The sequence below is a fragment of the Pelophylax lessonae genome (genome assembly GCF_965119305.1).
Source record: "Pelophylax lessonae genome assembly, chromosome: 1".
Classification (NCBI taxonomy): Eukaryota; Metazoa; Chordata; class Amphibia; order Anura; family Ranidae; genus Pelophylax; species Pelophylax lessonae.
In genome coordinates this window covers 307,170,998-307,184,367 of record NC_138768.1, presented here as the reverse complement: position 1 = coordinate 307,184,367, position 13,370 = coordinate 307,170,998, and the positions used below count along the sequence as shown (strand labels likewise).

Sequence of the window (13,370 nt, the reverse complement as noted above, 5' to 3'; positions counted from 1 at the left end):
CTGATCCATTGGCTTTAAGAGTCCCCCACCTTGAACAAGTGTGCAATTAGGAGCCCTGATTTAACTCTGGGGAAAGCCAGGTGGAGATCCATTATGACAGCCCCCCATGTAGGTAATGAAATGCAGTCACAGTTAGCAACCATTACATTAGGAGTCTAAGCACTAGATGCTAAATGTCAGCTAATATTTATTCATTGGTCAGTATAGAGAAAAGTACATATTGTCTCTATATTCCAATAAAAAGGGGGCCTGTCAGGAGCCAGCTCCATGGTTGTCATCCCAATCCTGTCTGTACCACTTAATAAGTCACTGACTTGGAACAAGAATGCACATAACTGTTACTCACTTAGTAGTGAAATAAGGATGAGAATAACAGTCATGGAGCTTACATCTTCAAAAGCAAGTCAGCAACTGAAGCTACTATACTTCTGTCCTGACAGATTCACTATAAGTAGCTGAAGAAGGGACTTTATTTTAAAAGATGGTCTGAGGGAACAACAGGCACTCAATAGCAACTCCAATGAGACTAAAAGCACTGCAAAATGGCAAGTAAAAAACTGTCTGGTCACGCATTTAAAAAAGGGCAAAAGTGATTGCACTGACATATGTAACAGGCTCACTAACCCTAGTCACATATATGGCATATTTTTATATAAAGCAGTAGCTTGAATCTGAAAGATATTTATTTGGTCTATAAAACGGTCCAAGTACATTTAATGTAAATCACTGTCTACCCATTTAATGGGATCTCAAACAAGTTATGTTAATATCCTATTTGAGGTTTCCCCTGCTCAAAGTGGGATTTAATGGTTATGTGGTCTATTGCCATGGGGATCTAGAAGCATTTGTGAATACCACTTCCTCACCAGGAAGGTGGAGTTTCTATGGTTTTCCTTTTCTTGGTTCATCTCAATCAGCTTCAGGATGACTTTATTCCTGTGCATTAGATATATTATCGAGACACATTTGGATAACATCATAAACTAAGCTGGCATGTCAGTAAACACAACACATGTATTATCACACAGCCTTGCAATTTGATAAACACAGGCTTGCAGACATATCACAGTATTAAAAAAAACTTAAAAAGCAGAGGTGTCATCAATAGGATCCAGATGGTCTGTCAAAGAGAATGAGTGCATGCTTACATCATCAAACCCACAGCAATCCTCTAACCAACTAATTCAGCATGGTTAAAGGTGTGTTTCTTTTCCCTAAAGAATGACTGGCAAACAACTATTATTTTCAAACATTTTCAAAGCTGTTCATTTGTGATAATGAGCATTCCAGTGCCCTTTACCGCTAGAGTTCATGACAGTCACAGACAATGCAAAAGTTTGGTCATATCATTAGCTTTACTTGGTATATGTATGAAAACCCTTAGAAGCCCAAATTAAACATCTGCTTTCTATTTTCTAACAATATTTTTCCTCTCTTTTAATGTCTGGAAAGGCTGGCCAGCAGTAAGGAAACTTGTGACATGATCTGATCTTCAAACAGATTTTTTAATTTCTGATCGTTAGAAGTCATTTTAAAGGACCCCTAGTGTCAGGACAAGGGGTCAGGCTCGGAGGCCAGTAGCTATAGCAGTAAAGAGGCCCCTGCCAACCAGCTGGATACGTGAACAAGCATGTCACCCTGGCGGATAACGCAAGTTCACCTGAAGTGCAGGGTCCAAGAACTAACTTGTGTTCACCAGAGCTCCCGATGGTGGAGATGGGTTTTGCTGTGTGTTAGTAGTACTAGGTCGCGGTCCTCAGTATCTCCCCATCAGGAGGTGAGCAAGCCAGGGTCCAGTAGCAAATATAGCAGGTAGGGATCAAGCAGAAGCATAGTCAGTAAACAAGGCAAAGGCCAGTGGTTGCAGGTTGGGGTCAATGATGGCATAGTCAAGGAACAAGCCAAAAGTCGGTAACGAGTGGTAACGAAGATACAGACAGCAGCAAGAGTGACAAGAGCGAGATATTGGCTGGAGAGAGCACAATAATCCGGCAAACAGTGCAGAGACATGGCTTAAATCAGGAAGCTCATTAGAGAAGCAAAGAGTTCAAGGTACACGAGAAGCAAGATATAAGGCAAGGTTGTCTAAGCAATCAGGCAGGGAGATGTCCAGCATCTCAAGTGGCTCAGTGAGAAGGGTTACTACCAAAAACATACTACCAGCCCCGGATTCAGGCCCTGACACCTAGGCAAGAGTCAGAATCACCCTGTTCATAATATGACTTTGGAAAGCTGAAGTTGTTAGATAAATTCAGAGAGGGAAAAATATGAATAGATCATATAACCTCTAATAGATTGTCTATGGTAATGCATAGGAACTAACCTGATCTATTGACAATTAGAAAACAGCTGCTAAATCAAGTGTGACCTGTGATGGCCATGTCAGATACTGAGTTAGATCTTGCTGTTAGATTTATTCATATAGCCTTGACAATACTCACAACAGATACAAATATGAGTACACATGTTTAACATGTAAATAAGAATATTAATTGAAAATTAATGTTTATATCTGTCAACCATAGTGTTGAGTGGCACATGTTGTAATGTGAAACTTTGTTCTAAGAACACCTGTGTCACCAAAAGGCAATGAAGAAATGATGTAGTTATTTTTGGATTGTCATTGTCACACAAAAAAACAACACCGAAGTTTATCAAAAAATTTAATCAGCAGCAACAGATCAAAATTGACAGTATACATTGGGTCACATACATTTCCTTTAGCATTGATGTCCATGACCATCTGTTCATTTGCATACACTACACATACAATGTGAGATTTGAGTGCATCACCCCCTTTAGGATCAAATACAAAAGCAAAAAAGTGCAGTTCAAGTAAAACAAAATGCATTTTGCATCACAATCAGTTTCTGCCTAATGCCCACATTTTATAGCTACATCTCAGATTTATTATGAGCATGTTGTAGCATATAAATACCTTATCCTGTACTGACTTGATTAGGCAAGTTTTGTTTTCAGCCAAAGGCTTATGTAAATTATATTGGGCAGGGCACATTAGGTTAATCATTACAGTAAAACATAACAAAACCTTTTAGCCTGTGCAAAATAGGTAACATTTTTTATGTTCTCAGAGAAAACAGAGATAAAGCCAATTAAATAGGATGTCTCTTGTGGGATATTTTCAATTTATTTTCCACTTGAATAAAAAATTCAAATGTGCTCAACTGAAACCTTCATAACAATGACAAATCTGATGTTCTCTCGTACCGAATAATGTTTTCTCAGATCACAGTAGATGTCCCGGCACTTAAGGGCCATTACTATCTCGTTTGCCTTTGAGCTTATTGACTAATTCAGGGGCCCAAACACAACATTTTTCATCCACTGCTTTGGAAAATTTAGAGGATATTTAGTACTTCCTTGTACATAGCCTGAAGCCAAGTGTATCCATAGCTGGTGACCCCTTGAAGCTGTGCAGCCCAGGTACTACAGCCATATTGGAGTTAATCTTAGCATCCAGACTTCATCTCACCCACGGAATACAGAAAGGGGAAGCAGAGTGAGCTGAGGAGGGATCAAGGCTGTTGTGGAGAGACAGAGATACATGGGGAGACCTGAAGAAAGGTGCAGGCTTGGTAGGAGTGCACCAGAGTGCTGTGCTCCCTTTCTCCTGTCCTCTGGAACATGTGTTGAGGCATCTTGGGACCAAGTTACCTGTACTGCAGTCGTCATTACCGAGCTGAGATCTTGCAGCCTGTGTTGCATCCATCTCCATCTGGTCTGCTAAAGCAGTTATTAGACTGCAGACTGCTGACAAGAGAGCATCTGACAGGTATCTGAGTGGCCTCTGAGAAGGCCTTTGTCCACTCTTGTGGGTAATAAACTTGTTTATTACTGCGGGATTGTGCTGCTGCTAGTGGAATTCTATCTTCAGTTACCCTAAGATACTTTGTAAGTGTTATTCCTATTTTGGCTTACAAATATCTTCATTTGAAGATTGAGCATTCCCATGCTAAGTTGAAGGGCCCCACCACCGACAGACTTTACATTTATTTTTCCGCTGGCCAGTCTTTTAGTCCTTTCTAAAGCATTACAGGTAGTCCATACTGTTACTTGCATTCTATCATAATTCTGTGATATTCACCTTCTTGACTGCTGTTACTATTGTTAGTAGAGTCAATTCTCTCTCATTTGCCTAGCATCTTCTGGCAGTGCCCTTCACAAACAATTAACGGGAATGAACATTATTTGATTACCGTATTTATGTTTTTGATATCCTACAAACCCTGCTACAGTCTGATGTTTTATCAGTGTTCTATTTACAGGGTTTTTTCCAGCCCTCGTGTTTTGTCGGGTCCAGTACAGGATGGGTTTTTACTGGGCATGATAGGAGAACCCTACATACAGTATCTCACAAAAGTGAGTGCACCCCTTACATTTTTATAAATATTTTTTATATCTTTTCATGCGACAACACTGAAGAAATGACACTTTGCTGCAATGTCAAGTAGTGAGTGTACAGCTTGAATAACAGTGTAAATATGCTGTCCCCCTCAAAATAACTCAACACACAGCCATTAATGTCTAAACCGCTGGCAACAAAAGTGAGTACACCCCTAAATGAAAATGTCAAAACTGTGCCCAATTAGCCATTTTCCCTCCCTGTTGTCATGTGACTCGTTAGTGTTACAAGGTCTCAGGTGTGAATGGGGAGCAGGTGTGTTAAATTTGGTGTTATTGCTCTCACTCTCTCATACTGGTCACTGGAAGTTCAATATGGCACCTTATGGCAAAGGGAATCCGAAAAATGAATGCTTGCTTTACATAAAAATGACCTAGGCTATAAGAAGATTGCCAAGACCCTGAAACTGAGCTGCAGCACGGTGGATAAGACCATACATCAGTTTAACAGGACAGGTTCCACTCAGAACTGGCCTCGCCATGGTCGACCAAAGAAGTTGAGTGCACGTGCTCAGCATCAAATCCAGGGGTTGTCTTTGGGAAATAGATGTATAAGTGCTGCCAGCATTGCTGCAGAGGTTGAAGGGATAGGGCGTCAGCCTGTCAGTGCTCAGACCATACGCCGCACACTGCATCAAATTGGTCTGCATGGCTGTCATCCCAGAAGGAAGCCTCTTCTAAAGATGATGCACAAGAAAGCCTGCAAACAGTTTGCTGAAGACAAACAGACTAAGGACATGCATTACTGCAACCATGTCCTGTGATCTAATGAGGCCAAGACAAACTTGTTTGGTACAGATGGTGTCAAGCATGTGTGGCGGCAACCAGGTAAGGAATACAAAGACAAGTGTGTCTTGCGTACTGTCAAGCATGGTGGTGGGAGTGTCATAGTCTTGGGCTGCATGAGTGCTGCCAGCACTGGGGAGCTACAATTCATTGACAGAACCATGAATGCCAATATGTACTGTGACATACTGAAGCAGAGCATGATCCCCTCCATTTGGAGACTGGGCCGCAGGGCAGTATTCAAATATAACGACCCCAAACACAGCTCGGAGACGACCATTGCCTTGCTAAAGAAGCGGAGGGTAAAGGTGATGGACTGGCCAAGCATGTCTCCACACCTAAATCCTATTGAGCATCGGTGGGGCATCCTCAAATGGAAGGTGGAGGAGTGCAAGGTCTCTAATATCCACCAGCTCCATGATGTTATCATGGAGGAGCGGGAGAGGACTTCAGTGGCTACCTGTGAAGCTCTGGTGAACTCCATGTCCAAGAGGGTTAAGGCAGTGCTGGAAAAATTGGTGGCCACACAAAATATTGACACTTTTGGACATTTTCGCTTAGGGGTGTACTCACTTTTGTTGCCAGCGGTTTAGCCATTAATGGCTGTGTGTTGAGTTATTTTGAGGGGACAACAAATGTACACTGTTATGCAAGCTGTACACTCACTACATTGCAGCAAAGTGTCATTTCTTCAGTGTTGTCACATTAAAAGATATAATAAATATATTTATAAAAATGAGAGGGGTGTACTCATTTTCATGAGATACTGTAAATAATTATAGGCATGGGAGGGTAGGTGAGCTAAGAACTCTAGGGGGGGGGGATTTCAAAGCAGAAATCACAATTAATAAAAAAGAAAGTACCTTTACCATCCTTTTTTTAGTGAATGCAGACTTTAATGAAGGCAGAGGTGATAGGAGGCTAGACTTTACAAACTGTAATATGGCATACTGTGTGTGTGTGATATATGTGTATATATATATATATATATATATATATAACTTTTCTTTTTTTTAATAGAGTTCAACAAAGAAAAGGGCATGTACCAGGTTATTCAAACAGAAAATGAGTGTGATGTATGAAATGCATTTTTTTGCTTTTTTTTGTAAATTACCTTTTGAAAACCATCCCATTACCTCAATAACATCACTGTTAATTTTTTGCACTCTACAGTGTCAACATTCACTCCCATTCCACTACTTGCACACATCATTCTCCCTCCATACAATATTACAATAACAACATTAAATTCCACCCTGGAATAGCATTACAGCAGAAGAGATTTAGGCAGGGGTCAAGGCAGACAGACAACCATTGGGTGCTCTCTACATGTATAAATTAGGGTGCTTGCTTTAGGATTACAGCATCTGACATTAATACTCAAGCTCTTTCCTGCTTGGCCAAACAGTGAACACTACATTAAATTAGAAATGAAAAAATAAAGCTAGCACCAGAACCAAGCAGCTGTAAAACACCCATATTTAAAATAAATGTAAAAAATTAATACAATCGCTGTCAGTTCGCAAACAGTCAGCAAACACTAATCTGGATGAACAACTCTTGATTATGGTGACAAAACAACAAATTTCAATGAAAAAGTTAAACATAGTTAATGTACTCTACACAGAGCAGTGGGCCTTATTTATAAAAGTATCTAAAGGAAAAATTTATATTAACAACAGCTTCTGCCTTTTATTTTGTAAACTGCAATAGCAAGAAGTGACTTTGATTGAAAATAGTCCAGACTTTCCCAAACTTTTTACCCCAGAGGCACGCTTTAAATAATTTTCATGTCTTAGGAACCCTCATTAAAACCAATTCATAGGGGGTCCATTGGAAAAATTCCCCTTGCATTGGAGACCAGTAGGAAGAATGCCCCCCTTACAGTGGTGGTCAGAACGGCACCTTTAAAGACAGTTAAAAAGATTATTTGTGTCTTGCTGCTGGTGTTGCTAAGTGGCGTTGGTCCTGGAACGCTGTAGGCACCATCAAATAGGAAGTCAATCAGTCATAGCTCAAGCAACCTCTGGAGGAACCCTAAACTTCCATGGAACCCAGGTTGAGAAAGCCCCCCCCAGGCTATACAGACTTTTACTTTGATGCTTTTATATGAGGCCCAATTACAAAGATTTCTTAGCAAAGTGAGCTTACAAGACAATAAGTCAGAGTTTCTACATGCAGTTAAGTGGATAACACATTTTGCTGTACCTGCCTAATGACATTAATTGATTCTGCTAAAAAAAAAAACCAACACTGACATATTTTCAAATACCGCACATTGAAAAGCAGTTAAAACAAATCATGTGGACACTGAGTGGATTTATACATAACATTCATGTTTTCTGTGATATTTATGAAAATAAAAATAATTTAGGTTTGTCTTTATCAGTTAGATCAGGGATCCTCAAACTATGGCCCTCCAGCTGTTGCGGAACTACACATCCCATGAGGAATTGTAAAACTCTGATATTTACAGACATTACTAGGCATGATGGGAATTGTAGTTCCTGAACAACTGGAGGGCCGTAGTTTGAAGACCCCTGAGTTAGATAAAGAGTGGTCAAGTATTATGCAAGAGAATAAACTCGTTGAGACCCCGTTCACACTGGGGCGACGCTACTTGCCGGGGCGACCTCACAGGTCACGGTGCGCAGCTCGCACTGCAACCTCGGAGCGGCCGGCACAGACTACATATCATTGAAGTCAATGCAGGTCGCTCCGAGTCGCCCCAAAGAAGCACCGGACCCTTTTTCTAAGTCGGAGCGACTTGTGTCGCTCCTATTAGAACGGGTCCACAGCTTCTCTATGGCAGGCGACCTACGGCGACCTGTCAGGCGACCAGGTCGCCTGACAGGTCGCCCCAGTGTGAACGGGGTCTTATGGCTATCTATATTACCAGAAACTGCTTGTATTAGGAAAAAATAAAGTTTTATACTTCACATTCAATAAACCTTTTATTATGACACAGAACCCCTTTCTTTTAACAATCTCATTTTTACAACCTATAAACTACCCCTATTGCTTTTCATACTTTTCCCTGTAGCAGTTGTTTTTTTTTTTTTATACATTCCACTAGTGTTTCAAACAAACTTGCCTGTCTGACACTTCTCAAAAAAGTGCTGACTATACAAATAAAAAAAAATTCTAATAAAATAAAACCGAATATGTATTTGGTTATCCAAATTTCATTTCTTGAAGAGACCCCGTCACCAACATAAAAAAAAAAAATACTTGTAAAAAGAACAGAAAAGGTAGTGACATGCTTACTTTCAGTGTTTTTATTTTCTATAAATTAGTATGTAGCTGTTGGGGAAAAAAAGGAATACTACAGAATGTCACTTAAAGCGGAGTTCCAGCCTCAAATACCTTTTTTAACTAAAAATACCCCTATAATACTAATCCATCGCCCTTTAAAGAACCGCTATTCTCATACTTACAAGGTGTACAGTACTGGATTTTAGTCAAAATTTTACTTTTCAAAATGCTGTCTGGGCACGGCCATCTTAGACGTGGGCATCTGAAGCCGCAGTGTAATCTGCTGTGTCCTTCTTCCTGATTCCAGGGAGTGTTCTGGGAGTTCTTCCTGATTCCAGCGTCCTGGGAGTGATGACAAACAGCTCCCAGGATGCAATGCAAAGGTGGAAGTGATGTCGGCGGAGAAGGAGGAATTACAATCAAAAATGCCCTGAAAATAAGGTAAGGGACCCCCGAAAAAAATTGAAAATTGTTGATCAGCATAGCGAGCACTCCAGGAATTACTAAAGTTGCAAAATAGGCCGGGAATTCCACTTTAAGTGAAAGCTCTGAGTCTGCTGGAGCTATTGACATCAAAACCGAGGGTTTTTAATATCTACACATGGGAGGCTTTTACAGGGAAATAATATGTATAAGATACATTAAATGCACGTGATCGTAAAGAAATATTTTTGTCTCACAACAGGGTTTCTTTAAAAACAGGGAGGCCATACACAACCTGATATTTGCAAGAGATGGGACAGGGCATAATTTTTTTGGTCATTGAGAAAGAAACTGCCCTATTGCCACGTTTTGACTTAACATCATTTGCGTTGGAGAAAAGTTGCTCTACTGATTTATTCTTATAGAGCAATGGCAGATATATATCCACTATCATTCTCAGTGAGAGATCTCCCAGTATATGGCTAGCCATATATATGTTTTTTTTAATGATGCACAACTATATCTCTGAAGCATTGGAAAAAAAAATGAAACCAATCTGGAATGAATGTTGCAGGAAACTATATTTGTCCCATTTAACCTATGGGTCCTATTTTTAAACATTCAGTCATCTCCAGTAGTCAACCTTTCAAAATGTTAAATAACTAAAGCTAGGATGGTCACTATCAGTAAAGAAACCAAATGTGCCTTAACTTTCTACACTTCCTCTTATTGCTACATACACATTCCATACTTTCCGTTTATCCATAAAATACCTTCTCTCTGTCTTCCTTTTATATAAACTCATTCTTTAATTTTCACCCCTACTTACCATGTCATTTTTAAAAGCTGAACTGCAGGCAACCAGCTATACATCTGAAATACATACAGTTCACAAGTGCTGTTTTTTTTACCTTCCAAAGGATCTATTTTCTACTATTTGGTCCTGAGATTTACAAAGCCCTATCAGACAACCACGTTGGTGACTTGCTTTTTTAATGCTACACCTAAGCAATACAAGAAGATTGCCTCCCCGTTCCCAGCCTGTGATTGGACATTACAGGAAGATCAAGAGCTCACTCTGTTCTGCCCTCCTGTCAGAATGTCAACTGTCAACAAATGTGCACTGCAGCACATCTGATTTGCTCCAGGTGCTACCTTTCCTTTTTCCTTTCCCAAACTGTTCTACAATTTAGGGAATACAAGGGACTGATACCAAGTCAAATCCAAGTGTGTAATACTAGTTTCATTTCAAAAGAAATGTCATGATTTTTAAGGAGTGCATAAGTGCACTGTTGTGTTGTTTTAGTTTAGCTTCAATTTGTATTATTTATGACAGCCTATTATTGGAAGATGCTACTGTCTGAATTTAATTTACCTGCTTTGATGGTTTGCATATAAACTATCATCTCCTTGGAACAGGAAATAATCTTTAAATGCTTGTCTTCAAAAATTCAGGATGGACACGTCTTTCCCCCCAAAAAAATCTATTTAGTGATCATCAACTTATAACCAAGCTAAATCATATAGAAAAGTTACATGTCAAAATGAGATATTATTAATATCTTTTGACAGGCTGATGTTGTGACTGCTTGTTTGTTTTACTTACAGTACATACAGCAGTGACAGTGTTCTTAGACAGTATATACAGCAGGCTTGGAATATATATCACAGAGAGCCAAGAAGTAGGAATTTATTATATTTTTGAGGGCCATCATCAGCAAAGATTAAGATAATTACCAAACCCATGTAGTGGGCATGATCATTTTGTAGGGTTGAACACTATTCGCTAGAAAACTGCCCTACTGTGTAAAGGAGCAGAATCCTTGATTGCCTAGATAGATATATCAAAATAAAGAGCATTCTATCCTGAGTAATGGTAACAACCTGGGATGTTGAGCTTCGCTGCTAGCATTTAACAGAATAAATTACTTTATCCAACAGCAGGAATGAAGAGAAAATTATTTGTGTTCCTTACACTTTCAACAAGTGCATGCATGCACATGCTGTCATTTTCATTACATTACACAAGAGTATGAATGTGTGGCCATGCTTGCACTGTTGAGTATTCATGTGCAAAGTGTAGTCTATTATTGGTGCGGTTTCATGAATAGCTCTGATTATTTCCTCTCATCCTAAAATTATTTGGACTAAAGCATAATTTGCAGTATATCAATTTCTGGCAAATTGCATGTATCACAATAGAGTGAGGATAACTATACCAAAGACTTGACTCAGCCACCAGGATGATCTGCTTGTACTCCTGAATCGGAAAACAAAACAGACTGAAGGGCTCTCCAAGAACGTCGAATAGGTGTAGGTTTAGGAGGAGAGTTTGCAGTTCTATAATTAAGTGGGGTGGGGATTCGAGATGGTGACTTGTCTGGTTGATTGTCTACCCGTGGTCGGATCTTTGGCCGCAGTTTGAGTTTATAGATGGAAGGTACTCTGTCTGGGCGTTTCATGGATTTTTTTGGTCGTAGGACCACCCCACTAAAATCAGCTTCAGCTGCCTCAGATGGCTCTTCTGGCTCCGCTTCCTCCTGAACATCCTCAGAAGGAGGTGGGCAGGAACTATCATCTGAAGAGCTGGACAGAGCAGGAAGTCTTCTCCAAGTAGATGCAGGAAGTACTACAGTGGTACCCTCTGCATTCTGCTCTCTTCCACCTCCACTGATATAGAAGTTGAGTGAGGAAGATGATGAGCTAGAAGAACAGTATGCAGAGTCTACAACAGCTGGCTCACAAGATGGTGGACTTAGCAAGATGGTTCCCTGTGTTCCTCCAGCATTCTCTGAAGTCCCAAGGAGTCGTGAATTTTCAAGGAATTCTTTCTCCAAGCTACGATACATTTGTTGCTCCTGGCAAGTATCCAAAGACTGTGGGGTATATCCCAGCTGTCTTCTTGCATTTGTTTTGGGAGGCTCTGTTTGAGGACAAGTAATAGGGGGCTTGGAAGCATTAGGAGTTGTCAATGAATGTTGCCCATCCTTATCTCGTGTAATCATCAAAACCGTCTTCTTGTTACTTGGGGGACCTTGACTTCGAGCACGCCTTGTTGAAGGCACAGTACTTGAAATACCTTGGGTTCTGCCTCGATCAGACACTGCAGGCTGGGATACCTGGGATCGCCGGGAAAGAGGTCCGCGATCCTGGGACTGACTGCGTGATACTGAAGCACGAAATCCTGGTCTTAACACTTCCGATGATTTTCTGCCAGCAGGGGCACTCTGGACAGAGGAGGCAGAAGAGTCACTGTCACCAGAATAGCGTCGGGAACGAGGAGGCCTGAGACAGAAGGAAGGAGTGAGATGTAGCAAAGACAGAAAGTAATTTAACAGGATATATGTAATGACAGAATTTTTCAAGAAAAGCAAACTATGCCAGAAAGGTAAAGTTACCAAAGAAGAATCTGTATTACATGCAAATCCAACTTATCAGAGGTAAACACATAGCAATATATACTGTACAAATTCAAATATTTTTAGCTACCAAATTGACAAAACTAGTTTCATAATTTTTGATATTATAAGACAATACTGTAAAAATACTTTGCTGGATGAATGTAAGCGTCTACGCTAAATATAGTCACCTGAGCTGCTGCAAACAGAGACCACCTGTATCGAAGTGATATGCAAGGCATGGGAATGGGGGATAAGAGCTGCTATACCTCTCTAATACCTTGCAAATTAAAGTGCATCTAAACCCTACAACTGTGCTTCTTTTTCTCTGTTATATACAGTATACCCAAAATCTTGTGAGCTGATACAGGTAACTTCCTGGACTCTTTGCATGAACTGACTGTCATCAGGTACAGTGCTGTTAGTTACCTCCAAGGACTGCAGAACAACGTCTCTCTATGTTATAGACAATAGGACAAGGGCAGGGTTCTGTAGTCCTGTCCGGTTTTTATTGTCCTAATTCAGAAGGGTGAGTGAATGCTGTAATTTTAAAGATGAAGGTGTCTTACTGGCAGAATCACTAGGTGAAAAAAAAGGGAAAAAGCAGCTTGAAAAAATTAAATGAATGTTGCCATCACATCGGGTAAGCTGAAATATTTAACATTTTCATTTGTGAATTTAGATATGAGGTAATAATAAGGCACATCATTTATAAAAAAAATAAAAAATTATAACATTTGTAGCTTGGTTACCATTGGGCTAACTTTATTGCTTAGTTTTTTTAAATATTAAAGTGTGATTTTTCACAAAAAAACTGCATTTGAAAGACTTCTGCGCAAATACAGTGTGAAATAAAAGATTGCAACGATCGTCATTTTATTCTCATGGGTCTCTGCTAAAAAAATATATATATATAATGTTTTGGGTTTCTAGCAAAAAATACTGATTTTAACTTGTAAGCAACAAGTGTCAGAAAAAGGCCCAGTCTTTTAAGAGGTTTAAACTGCCCTCCTTTACAGACAGAAGTTCATTCCTTTGATCTGAGGCCCTGTTCATACCTGAGCGTATTTCAGCTCATAAAACGCT

General features: G+C 39.9%; 1 protein-coding gene across 1 annotated transcript in view; it reads right to left on the bottom strand.

The window, feature by feature from the left end:
- Positions 1-10,490: 10,490 nt before the first annotated feature.
- The window catches only part of GAS2L1 (growth arrest specific 2 like 1), a 92,679-nt gene continuing 89,799 nt past the window's right edge, over positions 10,491-13,370 (bottom strand). The window contains exon 6 of the mRNA XM_082273147.1: positions 10,491-12,171. Coding sequence (XP_082129273.1) covers positions 11,118-12,171 — 1,054 coding nt within the window. The 3' untranslated portion in view covers positions 10,491-11,117. The remainder of the gene's footprint in view (positions 12,172-13,370) is intronic.